The following is a 20471-nucleotide window of genomic DNA, read 5'->3' as shown; positions in this document are numbered from 1 at the left end:
CGATTACATCTGACTTACTTATTTTTTCTTTGGTTGCTTGTGTTCTTAGTGTCGTATCCATATATAATAAACCTTTGCTTAATCCAGGTCACAAAGATTTATGCCTATATTTTCCTCTAAGTTTTATAGTTTCAGCTCTTACATGTAGGTGCTTGATCCATTTTAATTTTTGTAAATGGTGTGAGGTAGGGTTCTAAATTCATTCTTTGCATGTGGATATCTAGTTGTCCCTGAATCATTTGTTGAGAATTCTGTTCTTACCCCATTGAATTGTCTTCGCACCCTAGTTGAAAATCATTTGGCCATAGATGTATAGATTGATTTATAGACTCTCAATTTTATTCCATTGATCTATTGGTCTTTTGTTATGCTGGTACCACACTGTTTTGATTACTGTAACTTTGTGGCAAGTTTTAAAATCAAGACGTGTGTAAGATCCAATCAAGATGGTGAAATAGATGGTCCACAGCGTCACTCTCTCCCACAAATCAACCAGATTTACAACTATAAAAATGTAAGATCAGCCAAGCCGAGGCAGCTGGAGCTCAGGGAAAGAGGAGGAGAAACCTATGGAGTTCATGAAGGTGGGAGAAACTATGATGAGAGAAAGAAAAAGCTGCTCTGAGCATTTCAGGCTGCAGCTGCTTTAAGGCTCGTGCTGCTGAGCACATGGAGCAGGAGCCAGCAGAAGCTGCAGCTGTGCCCTTCAGATGGAGTTACTTGGAGGCAGCAGAGAGAAGAGGGCCTTGGTGGCCCCCAGGACAGCAAGACCACTAATAGGGTTCCCATGGACCCAGGCAGGAGAGAGGAGCCAGAACAACTGTAAAAAGGGAGCCATTCAGAGGCTGGTGAGCAAGGGACCAGCGCAGGGCCCATCCCATGGGAAGTGTTTGGAGCACGGGTGGTGGGGGAGACAGTCCCACCATGGGAACACTGGGACACAGCAAGGACAGCTAATCTGCCCCCCAGTCAGCACAGGACCACTCAGAGGAGACTGGTCAGGAATGCAGAATTGCATGGGGTGCAGTTTGATGAAAAAACTCAGGCCCAGATCAGAGATTCTACAGAACACAGATCCACTGGGTCTCTGGAGAGCCGGAAGTACCTATAAGATCAACCATTAAACCCTGAGCAGCACAAAAAGCCTTGCCTAGGGAAACGGCAGCAAAGCAGCAATTTGAACAACCACACACTCAAGTACTGGTTCCCACAGGAAGTTCCCCCGTGTTAGAAGCAAAGGACAAAAAATTAGTTCTGGCCCAGGCACACCACCAGCACCTTGGGGCCTGCCTGGGAACCCAAGGTTTGGATCTGGGGATGGATCCCACTCCCACTTCCAGGCAAAGTGCACCAGTGCGTCGGGGCCAGCCTGGGGACCTGAAGCATGGAGAAGGGGACTAGACCCTCCTCCCACAACCAGGCATACCACGCCAGCAACTTGGGGCCTGCTCAGGGACCCAAGGCAGGGAAAAGGGGACTGGACCTCTCTCCCACAACCAGGCACACTGAGCCAGCACTTCAGGGCCCGGCTGGGGAACCGAGGCATGGCGAAGGGGACTGGACCTCTCTCCTACAACCAGGCACACCATGCCAGCACCTTGGGGCCCACCTTGGGGCCTGCCCAGGGACCCAGGGCATGGAGAAGGGGACCGGACCTCTCTTCCACAACCAGGCACACTGAGCCAGCACCTTGGGGCCCACCCAGGGACCTGGGGTAGGGAGTCAGGGACCAGACCTCTCCCACAACCAGGCACGACATGCCAGCAACTTGGAGCCCACCCAGGGACCCAGGGCAAGGAGAAGGGGAATGGTCCTCTCTCCCACAACTAGGCACACCACGCCAGTGCTTCAGGGCCCACCCGGGGACCTGAGACATGGATAAGGGGACTGGACCCCCCGCCCACAACCAGGCACAACATGCCAGCACCTTGGAGCCTACCCAGGGACCTGAGGCAAAGAGAAGGGGAATGGACCTCTCTCCCACAACCAGGCACACCATGTCGGCACCTTGGGCCCCACCCAGGGACCCAGGGCACGGAGAAGGGGACCGGACCCTCCTCCCACAACCAGGCACATGGCACGAGTGCCTTGGGGCCCGCCCAGAGACCCGGGACATGGAGAAGGGGACTGGACCCCCACTCCAATAACTAGGCACATGGTGCCAACGCCTTGGGGCCTGCCCAGGGACCAGAGGTATGGAGAAGGGGACCAAACACACCTCACAACCAGGCATACCGCCAGTGCCAAGGAGCATACCAAAAACAGCACCTCCATGTGGGTGGCCCACCACAGTCACCACAATGACCATGGCTGCTGCAAAAGCGGCTAGACGCCACAACCACCACGCAGAGGGTCCGCCAACCACTGGAGTGCATTCACACAAGAAGAGTCACCAGCAGAGACAGAGAAAAGAAGAGGATATCTCTTTCCACAAAACCCATTTCAGAGTGATAGAAGAAGCATCTGCTCTATGATAATTTTGGGGGACCCGATCACACCTCTCAGCATTGGACAGATCATCTAGGCAACAAATTAACAGAGTAACCATTATTCTTTCAGAAGGAGAGAAGAAATCTAGGGTAATTAGAAGGAGGAGGGAGAGAGAATGGGGGAAGGGGAGAAATTGGACAAGGGGCATAAAGAATAATTCTGATTTGTAACAATATATATGCTAGGAATATTGATTTAATCAACATATCTAAATGTTTAACCCCCAAAATATGTATAATCGATTTTGATTCAATAAATAAATAAAATACATTAAAAAAAAAAAGAAGTGTGTCCTCCAACTTTTTTTTTTTCATGATTGTTTTGACTATTCTGAATCCTTTGTATTTCCATATGAAATTTAGGATCAGTCTCTCAATTTTTGCAAATAAGCCAGTTGGAATGTTGATAGTTGAATCTCTAGATCAATTTGGGCAATATTGCCATTAAAAAAATTCAGTCTTCTGATCCATGAAAATGGAAATACACCCATATATTTAATATCTTCCATCTTTAATATCTTCCAACAGTATTTTGTAGTTTCCAGAGTATAAGTTTTACACTTTTAAAAATTTATTCCAAAGTATTTTATCCTTTTTGATACTGTTGTAAATTCAATTGTTTTCTTAATTTCATTTTTGTTTTTTTATTGCCATTGCATAAAAGTACAGTTGACTTTTGTATATTAGTCTTGTATCCTGTAAACTTGCTGAATTCATTCATTACTTCTAATAACTTTTAGTGGATTTCATAGAATTCCCTATATCTACAAGCTCATGTCATCTGCAAATAGAAATAGGCTGACTACTTATTTTCCCATCTGGATGACTTTTATTTTACTTTCTTGTTTAATTGCCCTGACTAGAACCTCCTGTATGATGTTGAATAGAAGTGGTGAGAGCAGATATCCTTGTCTTGTTCCTGATCTTAGGGGAATACATCCGATCCTTCACCATTAAGTAAGATGTTAGGTGTGGATTTTTATATATGTTCTTTATCAGGTTCAGAAAGTTCCTTTCTATTTCTAATTTGTTGACTGTTTTTATCATGAAGGGTGTTGGATTTTGTCAAATGCTTTTTTTCTATTTATTGAATTGGCCATATGGTTCTTGTCCTTTTTTCTATTGATATGGTATATTACATTAACTGCTTTTCTGATGTTAAACCAAACTTGCATTCCTGGAATAAATCTCACTTGGTTATGATATATAATCCTTTTTATATATTGCTGGATCAGTTTGCTAGTATTTATTGACAATTTTTGCATTTATACTCATGAGAGATATTGGTCTATAGTTTTCTTTCATGTGATGTCTTAGTCTGGTTTTGGTATCATGATAATATTGGTTTTATAAAATGAGTTGGAAAGTGTTTACTACTTTTATTTAGAGGAATTTGTGAAAAATTGGTATTCATTCTTTTTAAAACGTTTGGTAGAACTCATCAGTGAAGCTGTCTGGTCCTGGGTTTTTATTTGTGGGTAGTTTTAAAATCACTAATTTAATCTCTATTTATTATAGGTCTATTCAGATATACCATTTCTTAATTTATCATGATCTACTTGACATTTATACTAACATAATTCCAGTGAGACATAAACACTTTAGTCCAATATAGTTGCATTCCTTGCCCCTTCTTTTTGTGTTATTACTCTTGACATATTACATCTGTATGTTACAATCCCAATAATATATTGTTATAATTATTACTTTACATAAGTTAATGTCTTTTTAAAAAAACTGAGGGAAGAAAGGAGAATAAGTACATATTTATAGAGTTTGTTGTATTAACCTTTTTATTGCTATTTCTGGTTTTTATCATTTGTTCCTGTGGATTCAAGTTACCATCTGCTGTCGTTTCCTTACTCCAATACAGCTTTGCTCCCACCCACCTCCTTCATGCTGTTATTATCAAATACATTACATTTTTATCTGTTAAAGATCCAACAATACAAATATATATGTATTATTTTAAACAATTCCTTTTTGAATCAGTTAAGAAAGGAGAAGAAGTATTCATTTATATTGCCTTTTATAATTTATAATTACCTTTCCCAGTGCCCTCTGGTTTTTCATGAGGATTCCAATTACTGTCTGGGGCACTTGTTTTCAGCCTGAAGAACTTCCTTTGGTATTTCTTATAGGGTGGATTTGTTAGCAATGAATTCTTTCAGTTTTCGTTTTTCTGGGATGTCTTTATGTTGCCTTATCTTTTGAATCTTCTGAGCACATTTGTCTCAATCAGTGGGGCAATGCACGTGGACAAGATGTCAAATGTAGTCTTCATCAACAATAGAAAAATATACATGTATGCTGAATAGCATTTTGATAGAGGTGGCATAAGAATGTTTTAGGCAGTCTTATAACACCAAAGTCAGGGGTTTGGATCCCCATACCGGCCAGCTGCCCCCATCCAAAAAAAAGGAAAAAAAAAAAAAAACTTAAAAAAAGAAAAGGATGTTTTAAAAATTATAGACAGTTTAGTGTTTGTATTGGAGAGAAAATGGTCCTGCTATATCCTCATTTTATATAATAGTTTCTTACACAAGGTAAGAAACTGACATTCTACAAATAGTATTGACTGGATAAATGATTTATGGATTGAGGTTCCAGCCACAGCCTCTCCACTTCTACTGTGTATAACCTTGAACCAGACCTCACTGTCGTGACAGTGATTCTGTCCCATATGTTTCTAGCTACGGTTTCCTAGTACTCCATCCTCATTTCTACTTCATGAGGGGCCTAGGCAGAGATGATAGGACAGTGTGTATTCCATAAAATTGTAACACACTCATTGTACATGGCTGTTGATTGAAATATATTGTTTGCATTATTGTTTTTTCTGACTATAAAAATCATACAGACTTAATGTAGAAAATGTTTACAATTTAGAAAAGAATGAAAAATTTAAAAAAAAAATCACACATGACCCAGAGATAGTTGGTTAATATTTTGTATGTTTCTCTGTAACATTTCAGTGATTATATGCATCAGGGTTCAGTCAAGAAAACAGAAACTGCTCTAAGTATGTTAGAAGGAAGGGGTTTAGTACAGGAAATTGGAGCTTGCAGAACCATTGGAAGCTTCTGGAAAAGTGAAGGAAAATTGTTACTGGCTTTCAGGACAGCAGGACATGCAAGAATCACAAAAAGGAGCCACTGATTATCTTAGCTTCCTATAGCCCAGAAGAAGGAGTGTGCCTGGTGGTGGCTGTAGACCTCTCATCTCAATTTGTCCATGTGTCTGCCCACCGCTCCTTCTGTTCTACCCTCCAGGTCTTGCATAAGTGCCTCTCATTGGTGGAATCTAACTCAGAACCCTGCTAGCAAGGGAGTCTGGGAAGTAGAGTTTTTGAGCTTCAGCCCCTATGAGAACATTCACAAGGAGCAAAAGATTTTGCCAATTATGAGTGATCCATTTATACAAACTCTTTTCCTTGTCACCAATCTTCCAATTATTTTTTCCAAGTCTTTCACCCTTAGTCACTTCCCTTGAATGTCTGACCATCTCTTATTTCAGGCTAAATGAATCCCTGTTTATATTGTTTGAAATTCTGCCAACTTTTCCCTTCTTTGATACCCGTCAGAGCTACTTTCGAGTGGATCTATAAATGTCAGCAGTCTTCTTCCAGAAGGTGCCAGCATATTGGATGTGACCATCTGGAAGCCAGGCCTGATTGTCCTCCCTCCGTCCACCTGGTCATCAGGAACTCTTCAAGAAGCTATAGGTGTGGGTTGAAGGAGAGCTGGAACAGTAGCAGGAGTAGATGCCACAGGACTCTGGGCTCCTGTAACTTATTTGTGCCTTTAGAACCTGCTCAAGCCTGATGTCTATATACCCCTTCCCCTGGAAGATGGAGTGCTGCTCATATACCCACCTTTATGGCCTGGTGTTCATGATGGACTGCCCAGATTGCAGGGTCACCTAGTGTTCCATGCTTAGGCATTCAGTCTCTATTCAGTAGCAGGCCAGCAGCTTCTTCTCAAAGGAAGAATGATTGTCTCAGAACAGGGTTTGACTTTGCTCTAAATTCCTAGGGGTCCATTCTTGGGGCTTGACAGAGGCTTCATGCACAGCTTATCTGCTGCAGGTACTCTGAGCACCACCGGATCTGCTGAGTTGTAAGGCCCACAGGGCAGAGCAGCTTTTGCTACAGCTTGGACCAACTGCTCAATACCCCACTCAAAGCATACAGCCTTACAGGTGATTTGATAAGAGGTTAGAAGTAATTCTTTCAAATGTAGTAGAAGTTGCCTCTCAAATCCAAGGAGGCCTGAACCTGAAAGGGCAGGGGTGGTACTGAAGACTTACAGACCACATACAGTACAGCAGGTGTGTTTTCTCTAATTGGGCTCTCACCTCATATACAGTGATGTACTCATGGGCATTGTGAAGACTTTACTTCTTTGATGGTTACATCTCTAGTCTTATTTAGCCACATTCCTATGGTTTAGCTAAAAACCATAATGAGAGCAGCTCTCTGAATCCATTTGAATCTCTGTTTAAAAATAATGTCATTAGTGCAGTTTCTTTGAGTGGGGTTTTGCATATTAGTGTATATAGGGAAGCTTTTGAGCATGTTTTTAAACTTAGAAAAGAATTAGCTTAGCAAAGAATTAGCTTTGCTGTTTGCCTCGACAGATGTGACGCCAGCATAGCAAGACTGTCCGCAGAGCACAAAACGACCTATGAGGGGCTCCAGCACTTGAACAAAGAACAGCAAGCTGCTAAACTTATCTTGGAAACGAAAATCAAAGATGCAGAGGGACAGGTATGACCTGTTTCTGGTGGCTTTTAAAAGTGGGTAGTTTGTTCTTAGCTAAGAATAATAGGGTGTTGATTATTTCTTATGGGAGAAACCAGCTGGGATACCCAACATGGGTTTATGCAAATCATAAACATCTTTTTTTCTTTACTTCTTCCTTCCGTCTGTTTCACTGGAGTGGCCCTTCCTGTGTCTGGCAACCAAACCACCAAGATTTTTCGTATACAGTCCTAATTGTAAAGGTTCTTTCCCCTCATTCCTAAAACAATATATTCTAGAAACTCTATGTTATATCTCCAAAACTTGCGCAGGTAAGTGATCCAGCATTCTTTTACATGCCACTCGTCCCAATTTTTGGTTCAGGAAATCGTTGCTGTAATCAGTGAGACTCATTTGTGCTACCCCATCACATAGTCAGTACACAGCACAAAATTAGGACAAAGGTAGTGGGTAGGCTGGCTGATGAATTTCAGGGCGTTCTACCTTGAAATTCACAGATTGATTTCACAAAGCAAAGCTCTTGGCATTTGAGGTTGTTTTTTGGCCATTTACAAGTTTCTCTCTGCCATAATAGGACCCGTCTTCTAGGACTTTTCCGCAGTATCTGCCTTATTTGCTATTCTTCATTTGAAGAGATACTATTTCACTGAAACAGGGACGTCTGGTCAATTTATTAGTTTAAAAATACTTATATACTAACTACGCCCAATAAGGATCTAAACCTTCTTATATGAAAAATACAGTTATTATAAAACTATGAAAAAAAAAGTCTAATAACTTTTTTTTTGAAAAATTAGTGAGGATGGCATTATACTAGGAAATAGAAGCTAAGGAAATCTTAAGCTTCCCTTGTGGCCAAGCCAAGTAAAATATATAAAGAAATTTATTAAAAGAGACAAGCTACTTTTTTTCTGGCTCTGACAAATACCATGAATCTTTAAGTAAGGAACATCGAACATCATAATTTTTGCAGAAAATGAAAACATTTCACACAGGGCTAGTTTTATATTAAATTTTAGTAAACCAAAAGGGAAATGGGTAGTTAGTAGGAAAAAGGAGCAGGGGGGTTTAGGCTACAAATTATATTTACTGATGACTTGATTTGATATGGAGGTAAATCTGGACCTTGATGGGTTTTGTAAACGATAAAAATTCCATTTTCTGTGTGTAAGAGCCACATTGATGGTAGAAATTCCAAGGTAAAGATGACTGTATTTCATGCAAGCTGGTGGAAGTATGGTCCCTGGCAGGAGCTGGGCTTGCTCGTCAGAGAACTGTAAAGTTAAGTGCTCAGTGCACGGTGAATGTTTTGGCAGTGCTACTGGTGTGTAAGAAAGAAAATGGAGGTGGAGAAATGACACGAACTCCTAGATGAATCTATTAAATTAGATCAAATCTTAATGCCATGGACTGGAATATGGCTTACCAAATGTTTTCTGAAATTATATCTGAAGGGGTTAGATATGAAATTTATAAGCAAGGTTTCTTTTCCAGATTTCTCAGCTTTTGAACAGAGTTGACTTGTCAATATCAGAGCAGAGCACCAAACTGAAGATGTCCCACAGAGATAGTAACCATCAGCTTCAGCTTTTGGATACTAAGTAAGTACTCAATTTATAAAAAAGTGTTTTGGTTGAAGTTCTTTATGAGTTTATGCAATACTGCATTTTTTTTTTTCCTCTTGGTTTTTATTTATTGCATGAAGTGAAACAATAATGGAATTTAAAAGGAAAAGTTCCCATATAGCATGTTGGCACTTTACGTTCATAATTATTGTCCTTAGTGGCTGGATAATAATCCATCTATTCATGCAACAGATATGTATTGAGCACTGGCCTAGGGGCTCAGGATCCAGTAGTGAACAAACAAACAGACTCTGTTCTTATCCTGTTGAGCTTGCAGTCTAGAAAGTTGATGATTATTAATCAAATAATGAATTAAATAAGCATATGCTATATTATTACTAATGCTGATAAGTGCTTTGATGAAAAGGTAGATGGTTGTGGTAGGCTGAATAATGGTCCCCCACATCTCTCCATGTCCTAATCCCCAGAACTTGTGAATATGTTACCATGTATGGCGAAAAGGGACTTTGCAGATATGATTAAGTCAAGGATCTTAAAATAGGTAGACTATCCCGAGTTACCTGAGTAAGCCTGATGTGATCACTAGAATCCTGATCTGAGGGAGGCAGGGGGGTCAGAGTCAAGAGAGAAGGCCTTGTGACGAGAAGCCAGGGTTGGAGTGCTACGCTTTGAGGACAGAGGAAGGGTTATAAGCCAAGGAATACGGGTGGCCAGTAGAACTTATAAAAGGCAAGGAAACAATTCCCACCCAGGGCCCTCCAGGAGGAATCACAACTGCAGACACCTTGACTTTACCCTAGTGAAACCTATTTTAGACTTCTAGCTCCAAGAACTGTAAGAGAACACATTTGTGTTGTTTTAAGCCACCAAGTTGGTGGTAATTTGACACAGCAGGCACTGGAAACTGCCACAGTAGTGATATGAGCGTGAGTAGCAGAGGCCTGGTTGTGGGGCCTTCTTGAAGAAGGGATAAATGTTTTGAGTTGAGAGCTGAAGAATGAGTGGGTTTTGCTGTGTAAAGAGTAGGATGGCCACAAATAAGATGGGATGGCCACAAATGAGATGGAATGGTCTGTCATGGGAGGCGTGTGGCACACAAGAAGCTGAAAGATGGCAAGGGTGTATGGACCAGAGAATGAGAATGAAGTGGCGGGATGTAAGGCTGGAGAGGAGGCAGGCCAGCTTGCAGGGCCTCATAGACTACACTCAAGACTTTTTGTTGCTACTCTTCGAGCAACAGGAAGCCACTGGAGGATTTTAAGCAGATGGGGTGATACAATCAGATTTAGATATTTTTTTAAATGACCTTCATTGCAGTTAGAAAGTGGATCACCTGGGGCACAAATGGAGATGGGGAGATCGGTCAGGGGGCATTTCGTTGCAGTAGTCAAGGGGGTTTTGAGATACCTCAGTTAGTGCAGTATAATTTACTTTCCCAGTTTGTTACTGTGATGCTTTACATCTGCACTTGCCCACAGTGAAACTCATCTGCTCTTCTGCCCAATCACAAAGCCCTACACCTTTTCTTGTCATGAAGCTTCATGAACTTGGCATTTTCCTGCCAAGACAGAGTCAGTGGTGATTATGTGTGCATGTGTGTGTGTATACACAAACATTTAAATATATTAATATATTGACTTAAGTATATTAAGTCAACTATATGTATATATGTATGTGTATATATTTTACTTAATATATTTTTACAAAAGGACTTTCATATAGAACTTTGTTAGAGACTTGTGGAAAGTTTAAATTAATCACTCTCTTGGCTCTTATATCTCAGTACCTCCATATTTGATGCCATTTCAGGGGTGTTGCCAATTTGACAGAAATTCTCTTATGAAAGCCATATTTCCTTTCTTCTGATTATGTGTATTTACATAATTATTGAGTTACATCCCCATTTCTCATAGATCCTACCAGCTTGCCAAGTACAGAAGAGTTTCCGATCTTCCTTCTATTATGCAGGAAATAAACATCTTAGTATTTGTTCTGTGATTGATTTTTTTAGGAGATATTATTAGGTCAACAGACATGAATATCTTTACTTTTCTTCCTACAATTTAAAGTCTAGAATTCTAAACATAAAGGCTATTCATAGAGGACAGGAAACAAAACCTGGGACCTATGTGAGGTTGAAGGTCAGGTTGGAGACCCAAAAGGTGACACCCTAGTTGGATGAAACAGGAAAAAATCCATTCTACAAAGAGATCATAAGGAAACTTGACTGTCTAAATCTTGGTTCTGGGTAGAGGGGTAAAAGGAATTCCTTGAGAATTCAGGACCACAGTCCAATCCTTATATGGATTTAGAGCTAGACTTCACATTACTACAGTGGATCATTTATCTTAAAATTATCCTGATTTGGTAGCATCCTAAGGTTTCTGGCAGAAGCAAAAGCTGATCCTAAGTCTTCAAGTCCTTCCACAGATAAAGTTCTAAGGAACATGAATATACAATCAAAAATTGCAAGACACTCAAGGAAAAAAAGCCACAGAAGTGATAGAGTCAGAAGAATAAAAAACAGAATCAGACTTCTAAATACAGCAGATATAAGAATTATTGGATAAAATAAATGTGTGTGTGTGTATGTCTGTGTATTTGTATGTATATGTATGTGTGTGTGTATATACACACATATATTTTGAAAGTGTAAAAAGGAACAAGAGATTATCAAAAATGACCACACAGAATTGAAAACCAACCAAATAGAACGTCTAGAAAAATATAATAATTAAAAATAGAAGCTGAATATGTGGGTTAAGCAACAGATTCTACACAGCTGAAGAGAGGATAAGTGAACTGGGGGAGAGAACTGGAGAAATTACCTGGATTGGACTAGTAAGAGACAGAGTTGTAAGACATGAAAGATTAAGAGTCATAGGAGTATGTGTAAGCAGAAAAATGCTACCTCTCAAAAGATGTCCACACTCTGATTTCTGGAACTTGTGACTGTGTCACATCACATGGCAAAAAGGACTTTGCAGGTTAAGGTTACAGACCTTGAGATGAGGAGAGAATTCTAGACAATTGGATGTGCCCAATCTAATCATATGAGCCCTTGGATGCTGAGGTCAGAGTGATGAGGCAGAAGAGGGATGTGAAGCATGCGAAGGACTCAACCCACCATTGCTGGCTTTGAAGATGGAGGAAGGGGCCGCGAGCCAAAGATGCAGGCAGCCTGTCGAAGCTGAGAATGATGCCTGGCTGACAGCCAGCAAGGAGACAGGGAAATCAGTCATACAGCAGTGCAGTAATTTGCTAGGGCTGCTGTAACATATTACCACACTGTGGGTGACTTAAAACAACAGAAGTTTATCCTCACAGTTCTGGAGGCCAGAAGTCTGAAATCAAGCTGTTGGCAGGGCTGCACTCCCTCTGAGGCTCTAGGGATGAGTGTTTGCTTGCTTCTTCCAGTTTCTGATGGCCGTCTCACTTCAGTCTCTGCCTCTGTCTTCATATGGCCTTTTCCTCTTCTCCCTGTGTGTCTCTCCTCCGTGTGTGTCTCCTATAAGGACACCAGTCACTGGATTTAGGGCTCACCCAGATCATCCAGGATGACCTCATCTCGAGATCCTTAATTTCATCTACAAAGACTCTTTTTCCAAATAAGGTCACATTACACAGGTTCTGGGGTTTACAACGTGGATGTATCCTTTTTGGGGCCACTATCTAACCCACTACAAGCAGCTGTGACTTTGACCAACAGCTCGAATGAGCCTGGGTAGATTCTCGCCCACCACCTCCAGTAAGGAGCAGCTGGACTGATGGCTTGATTTTGGCCTTGTGATACCCTGAGCAGAGCTTAGCCGAGCTACCTGGATTTCTGATCTACAGAACTGTGAGATTATAAATTTGTGCTCTTCTAAGTTGCTAGATTTGTGGTAATTTTTTGTGACAAGAATAGAAAACAAATATAAGAGGATAGAGTGAGAAAGCCTAACCTATGCCTAATCAGAATTCTATGAGGAGGTAATGGAAGGAATAGAGGAGAAATATATCTAAGGAGATAATGGCAGATGATTATACAGAATTGATGAAAGACGAATCTCACATTTATTTATTTTTTTAAATTTTATTTTGTCGATATACATTGTGGCTGATTATTGCTCCCCATCACCAAAACCTCCCTCCCTTCTCCCTCCCCCCCTCCCCCCCAACAATGTCCTTTCTGTTTGCTTGAAAGCCAAATACATTCCAGTAGAATAAGTAATAAATCAAGTCTAGGCACATCAGAGTAAAACTGCAGAATGCCAAACATATGTAGATCTTAAAGCAGAGAGAGAAATTAGACCAATGCACATTTCTCTACAATATTAATAAGGACTGGAAAAAGATGGTTTAAGACCTCCAAATGCTGAGAGAGGAGAATTGTCAACCCAGTGACAAATAAAGATATTTCAGAGAATTAAGAACTGAAAGTTTACTAATAAGCCTTTTCTAAATGAATTTTTGAAAGATAGACTTCAGGAAAAAGGGAAAGGAAGGTCTTAAATACTGTATAAGAAGAAAGGATGAGCAAAGAATATGAGGAACACTGGGCAAATCTAAACAAACATAATATTAACGTCTAATTTATAGAGTATAAAAACACTATAGAACTAAACTGTTGGTCAATAATCACACATAAGTTAGGAGGAAGGTTTCTGAAATTGAAGTGTTCTAAGAAGTTTTTCAGGATCAAATTACAGATATTGAATAACTTTAGACTTTGATAAATTAAATGTGCATATTAAAATTTCTGTTCTAACAGAATAAAATGAGCATATAATTTCCAAATGTTAGAAAAAATCAGAGGACAAAAATTCACATCAGATATGCAAAAGTGTTGGCAAGGATGTGGATAATGGGACCTCTTTATACCACCAAATGCAATGTCAAGTAGTACAGTCACTCTGGAAAACAACCTGGGGGTTTCTGGTAAAGTCAGATGTGTTCACACCCTAGAGAAACTCTTGTACATCTGAACTAGGAGCTATGTGTCAGTATTTTCATAACAGTATTATTCTGATAGCAAAGGTGGATAAAAACAAACCCAAACAAATGTCCACCAACAGAAGAATGGATAAATTGTGGTATATTCATAAGACGGAATATTAACTCCACAATGAAAATAAATTAGCTACAGTTATACACACCAGCACGGATGAATCTCACAGACATAATATCAAGTAAAAAAAGAAGTTGTAGAAAATTCACACTGTATTATTGCTCTATTTATATAAAATTTAGAAATATGCACTGCTGAAAAATATGTTGTTTTGGGATTGAAAACAATAGAGTAAAATGATAAAGAGGAGTAAATTCCAGTTCATGGTTACTTCCTGGAGGGTGGTGTGATCAAGAGTACACCTGGGGCTTCTAAGGTCCTGGGAATGTTCTGCGTCTTAACCTGGCTGGGGTACACAGCTGTATTAGTTAGGGTGCAGGTTAGCTGCAGTGCTGTGGCTCTCACATAGCAGTGCAGAGAGCAGTGGTCCAGCACAGGCAGCAGCACTGATTACTCTATATGGTTTCTCCGTTGCTCCAGTCTTTGCCCCTTCCTGGTCAGCTGGGACAGGGAGAGAGTCCAGGGTGGAAGCTTTGTTTTAAAAGATGTGACCAGGAAGTGTGCTTATCACTTCCACACGTGTCCCACTATCCAACTTAGTCTCGTGGTCACACCTAGCTGCAAGGGGGACTGAGGAAATGTAGTCTCTGGTGAGGCAGTCTTGTACCCAGTGGACATTTGAGGGCTTCTTAATAAGGAAGAGGGGAAGAATAGGTATTGCAGGACAGTTAGTGGCTCTACTAACACAGTAGATGTTCATATTAATAATATTATTTAAATTGCATAACATTATATATATTCTTCTGTACTTTTATTACATGTCATAAGAAAAATAAGAAAAAATAATTAAGGAGAAGAAACATGTATGAATAGTTATTTTAAGGAATTTGGAAAGGGAAAGGACTAAAGGAATGGAAGGTTGGAAGGGTTTCTATTTTCTTTCAATTTTCCTTTTGATTTAAATTAGGAAATATCCACATGGGGCAAGAGCAATTTGGGGAACATTAGAAAGGGATGCAGGCTCCAGTCCTGGGAGATAACAGGGACAAGGAGGAAGAACCCAGGGAAGCAGGAGAGGCTGGAAGAAGAGATGGGGACACTAGTCCTCTGAGCCAGGAGCACCATGGGCCCTCGGAACTGCAAAGGTTAGCACCTGGCACAGCTCTGTGTCACTGTGTCACCCCAGTGCCCACACTGCCAGCTCCTCACAGGTAGGAAGCACCATCAGGTGCTTTTCTGTTGTGTCCTCCTGCCTTTTCCCCCGCCCAACTTAGAGCTAAGTTCAATTCTAAGAAAAGGTAAGCTTGTAATTCTGATTGAGCTGAGTTCAATGCTGGCATATTTATCAGAAATTTGATAGTTGGAAATTGAGGTTGTTTGATGTAATTAAAAAAATTGTCTACATCTAACTTGCTAATTTTCATTTTTTAGATTTAAAGGTACAGTTGAGGAACTCAGTAACCAGATTTTATCTGCACGGAGTTGGTTGCAGCAGGAACAAGAACGGATAGAAAAAGAACTTTTACAGAAAATTGATCAGCTTTCTTTGATTGTTAAGGAAAACAGTGTAGGTATTGATGTTTAGCAATGATTTAGAAAAGTTATCCAGTGGGGGCCTACAATGTCTGACTAATACCTAGTAACTTGTCACTGATTTATTTGGCAACTCCTAAAGCTGTTCAATTGTTTCTTGCCCTAGAATCCACTTCCGTAGTGCATATTGATTCTTTCTATTTTTTAATAGAGATAGAGCACTTTGACTTGTTTTAGTTAACAAAGGCTAAGTAGAAAATTTCAGTATTTTCAGTTAAGACAAATTTAAGTGAAGACCTTAATGATAAACTGTCCATCTGCATTTCTAAATAAAACTAGCAGTTACCACCTTCATCCCTGTTTGTTTTAGTTTCATGATCTGGTTTTGCCTTTTACCAGTGTTGAGTAGAGTTCTCCTTCCAGACCCCTCTGTTACACAGTACCTACAGTATGAGGTATCACAGTGTGGCATGTACACAGAATCTATTTTCTTTTCCATCTTCCTCCTCCTTTTATCCCAGACTCTCACAGAGCTAAGGTTTGCAGAACTGCTAAAAACCTTATAAAGAAAGTCTTGCATATATAGTATTCAAAATCAGTAGGCTCTGAAACTGGTATTTGGCAAGCAAATTTTTGTAGGTTTTGGTTATTTAGCATGACCATTTTCCTCTCACTTCTCTTTTCTTGCACTTCTTCCTCCTGTGGGACTTTGAGCAGAAGTGGCTGGCTGGTGCAGTTTGTATCTCCAACTCTGCTTTCTCCAGATAATGGAGCTGTTAAATTATAGGCTGTGCACTGAGCACCATTAAAAGAACTTTGTCATGCCACAGCCTACTTACAGCTTGGTGTTTGTAGTACTGGCCTCCAAAGCTCACCTGCAGACACAGATTCCCATTAAAACCAAGCATGGTGGAAAGGAATGGGAAGATAATATTTAATATGTCAAAATTTGTTTTTAGTATTCTTCCGTATTTTCATCAGATCTACTGGTTGATTTACTTAGATTTATACTAATATATTTGTAGGTTTCTGGGTCTTTGAATTACTGTTTATTTTTACATGTGGATCGGTTTAATAATTAACAGTAAACCCCACGATAATGGTGACTTTAATAAAATAGAAGCTTATTTTTGTTACACGTAAAAGAAGTCTGGGTGTAGTAAGGCAGAACTGATGTGATAGTGTGTCAGTCTTCAGTGACCCAGGATTCGTCTAGTTTAACTTTTTGCCAGTCCTAGAGAGTGAGCCTCATCCTCCTAACTCAAGATGGCAGCAAGAGCTCCAGCCATTATGTCTGAATTCCAGGAACAGAGGAAGAAGGAAGGAGGAAGGATATACTTCAAATGTCTTTTAACTTTTTCTTAAAGCTGCCACATACACTTGTGCTTACATTTCATTGGCTAGAACTTAATCACATAGCCACACCAGACTCAGGAGACAGTGGAAAATCTAGTCTCTATTCTGGACGACTTTGTATCCAGCTGAAGATTGGGGGGTCTGTTAAGGAAGAAAGGGAGAATGGATATTGGGGTGGGAAACAAGCTGCTCTTGTGATTCTGTTCCCTGCAGATTGCTGTTAAATGATATTATGGCTGATGTGAATACAATGCGGGCTTTCTTTTTGGAGTAATCAAGTGCAATTCTTATCATGGATCTCAGGGAGCCAGTGAAAGAGACATGGAGAAGAAGCTCAGCCAGATGTCAGCCAGACTTGACAAAATAGAAGAGAGTCAAAAGAAGACTATGGAAGGGCAGAGAATGAAGCAAGAAGAGGAGAAGGTGCACGGGCGAATCAGCAAGCTGGAGCTACAGATGAGTGAGGACATGAAGGAAATGAAAGCAGAAGTTAATGCGGGTAGGCCACAGGCGGCGGCAGTGCACGCCGTGTCTTCTTTGTTGGATCTGAAGACCTGTTCATTCTTATCCCCTATGCATACCTGTGGACCCGGCTAAGGGTAGTAACAGTGAAATGTCCTTAGTTGACTTTCCATTGAACTAAAATGCTGTTTGGATTCCAAGTATATGAAGAGCCACCAAGAGGGGCTGGCACAGGACACTAAAATTGCTTAGCTTGCACCTGACGCACATCAGTTGATGCACATTTTTTTTAGTGCCATCTGCTGATTCTTTTCTGTTCGTAGCCAAGGTCCATATGTCTCGGAAACTAGTGAATATCTTGGAGGGGCTTTTGTGGGCTTATTTTACACTGTGGGCAAATACTTTCTTTTGGTATGCTCCCACATTTTTATCAGATCTACGGGTTGATTTACTTGGGAACCTCCACACTGTTTCCACATTCCCACCAACAGTGTACGAGGGCTCCTTTTTCTCCATTCTGTCTCCGAGACTTTTTGATAATAGCCATCCTAACAGATGTGAGGTGATATCTCCTTGCAGTTTTGATTGCATTTCCCTGATGATGAGTGATGTTGAGCACCTTGTTACACATCCATTGGCCATTCAGGTTCTAATCCAGAATCCCACCTCGTATTTTGTTATTATGTTTCTTTAGTGAATCTCTTTAATCTGGATCAGTCCCTCAGTAATCTTGGCATTTTTAAAGAATATAGGCCAGTATTTTGTAGAATGTCCCTCGGTTTGGGTTTGTCTGTTTCCTCTTGGTATGATTCAAGTTGTGCATTTTGGACAGAAATGCCACAGAAGTGATGTTGTGTCCTGCCCAGGGTATCTTAGGAGGTACCTGGTGTTTATTTCTCTCCGTATTAGTGACCTTAACTGTGATCACTTGGTTAAAGTGGTATCTGCCAAATTTCTTCATTCTAATAGTTCCTTTTCCCCCTTTGTAATTCAAAAGTCGTCTCCAGGGAGCTATGAGACTATGTAACCCTCCTTCTTCCCATCAAATTTTACCTCAGGAGTTCTAGCATCTATTGCCTTTTTTGCCAGAATCAACTACTACTAGACGCTATAGAATTTGATACAGCATTGTTTTTTTTAATATTAACTCTTGTGAAATTTACCTCTTCTTAAAGGGTTTACAGCCATCTATGAAAGCATAGGATCCCTCAGGCAAGTTCTCGAGGCCAAGATGAAGCTAGACAAGGACCAGCTACAGAAGCAAATCCAACAGATGCAGAAGCCAGAAGCTCCCATGTGAAGGGAGTCGGGACAAGGACCTAAAAGAAGGCATTGGCAGTGGAGCTGGGAGTTGATACCTCTGTAGCCAGGCCATCGCTGCATTCAGTATTGTTCCATCCATGGTGTGCATGTGCCAAGAAATGTGTTTTCATGGGTCTAAATGTTTACCCGGAGTCTTGAAAACACTCTTCTGTAAAAGTATTAACTACCGTTTTTACCAGTTTATTTCACTTCTCTAAATTCACTGGAATTCCTATCCACCCCCTGTATTTTGAAAGGCTTTTTATCTTCTTCATTTTATGAATGAAAAGACCTAGCCATTTTTCTTCAATGCTTGATGCTCTAGCCAAGACTATTTATTTACTATTTTGAAAAATGTCATGGTGATTTTTTTTTAAATTAAGAAATGAATGAGTTGTCACAGGAATGTGTTGCTCCTCATTCCAAATTAAGAGAATGTCCCCTTAGATTAGAATTCAGCCTTTGAGTCCACATTTGGATTTTATTGTTGTTTGTGCATTTCTTATATTGGTTATTTCCTGTAAATCTGCCTTTTGTAAGGGGAAGGGATTTAACACTGAAAAAATCTCCACCATTTATGTCATGAAGATAGTTAAAAAATTGATAACTGCCATATAGATTGCAAATTAAGTGGAAACTTAAGACAATTGTCTAGATAATGCAAGGCACAATATCTATGTTGACCACCTAGATATACCGGGTTTTAATATTTAAAACTATTTTTGAATTATCCACAGCCTGTATAGTGATAGCCATATATTTAATAACGAAATGGTGGTTAACAGTCTGTTTATTGCACAATTAATTGTTCATTAATCATAATAGAATGTGATAATTTTTCAGACTTTATGATCTCTCTAAATGTTTTTGAAATTGGCACAAAGTGCTAGAGTTTATATACACTTATTGTAACTGTATTCTTGTGCCTTGGTTTTATCATGTCAATGCACTGTACCCTATAAAAGTTTTGTGGACAAAATAGAAGGCATGATAATTCAGCAGAATTATGATGTAAAAATGGGATCCTATGTATTTTTTAAATGTTCTAAAAATTTTATCACTGTTAAGACATTAATCATTCGGTATTATTAATAGAATAGGAATTCATACTTTTGTATGGACAAAAATCAAATTGATACTGCATTTATAACACTGTCAAGAAACTTTCATCTTGAGCAACTCTGTAGATGATGGGTGTTTTATTTTCAATCGCCAGATTTGATTAGTCATTGAATATTGGCACCAGTGTTGTTTGTTCAGCTATGTACGTAAAGACTGATAGATAGTGAGACACACCATTCTGAACTGTGAGGGTGTCCCAGGAAAAAGAACAGGAAAACTTAAAAAAATTAAAAAAACAAAAAAAAACAAAAAAACTTTTTTTTTGTTTGCCAAGGACTCAGGAAAATAAAAGCATTTTCTATTTTTAGGATAAATCATAAATGTAGTATCTAACTGGCTATTACTGTTTACCCATAAAAAAATATGCTGCTAAAGTACATAATGTTTTACTCTCAATGGCTTGACGAAAAAGTTTTTTAAAAATTCGGACATGAGAAGTTATACAAGGAATATGTCATCCAATACATATTTCCTTATTTGTCACTAATCTTTTTATCTCTATATGAGTATTTCCACTTAAAGAAAAAAAAAGGTTACTGCTCTTTTGCAATCAGAAAGTGAATTTCTTTTTGTGATAGAGTAACCAGGTTCCATGTAGTTCTCCACAGTGCAGAGAGCCACGCCCCCTCTGCATCTCTCTTCTCTAGGGGCCCCGAGGAGGAACAATCAGCACATTTGACCTGGGAAGAGGGCGACAGGGGACACCATCTGGCCCAGGGGGTGATGTAAGCGGGTGACACTCAGTTGTCAGCTGAATTTCTCAGGTGTTTCTGATGTGGCCAGCCTCATGTTAATGAGCTCCCGCAGGG

General features: G+C 40.0%; 1 protein-coding gene across 1 annotated transcript in view; it reads left to right on the top strand.

Moving 5' to 3' along the window:
* Positions 1-18538, top strand: part of FAM81A (family with sequence similarity 81 member A) — a 34903-nt gene extending 16365 nt beyond the window's left edge. The window contains exons 4-8 of the mRNA XM_063088413.1: positions 7128-7257; positions 8746-8852; positions 15319-15454; positions 17080-17275; positions 18414-18538. Of these exons, the coding sequence (XP_062944483.1) occupies positions 7128-7257; positions 8746-8852; positions 15319-15454; positions 17080-17275; positions 18414-18538 (694 nt within the window). The remainder of the gene's footprint in view (positions 1-7127; positions 7258-8745; positions 8853-15318; positions 15455-17079; positions 17276-18413) is intronic.
* Positions 18539-20471: the final 1933 nt, after the last annotated feature.

This window comes from Cynocephalus volans, chromosome 3, assembly GCF_027409185.1.
Source record: "Cynocephalus volans isolate mCynVol1 chromosome 3, mCynVol1.pri, whole genome shotgun sequence".
In the NCBI taxonomy this organism is placed as follows: domain Eukaryota; kingdom Metazoa; phylum Chordata; class Mammalia; order Dermoptera; family Cynocephalidae; genus Cynocephalus; species Cynocephalus volans.
This window is presented reverse-complemented; position numbering and strand designations above follow the sequence as displayed.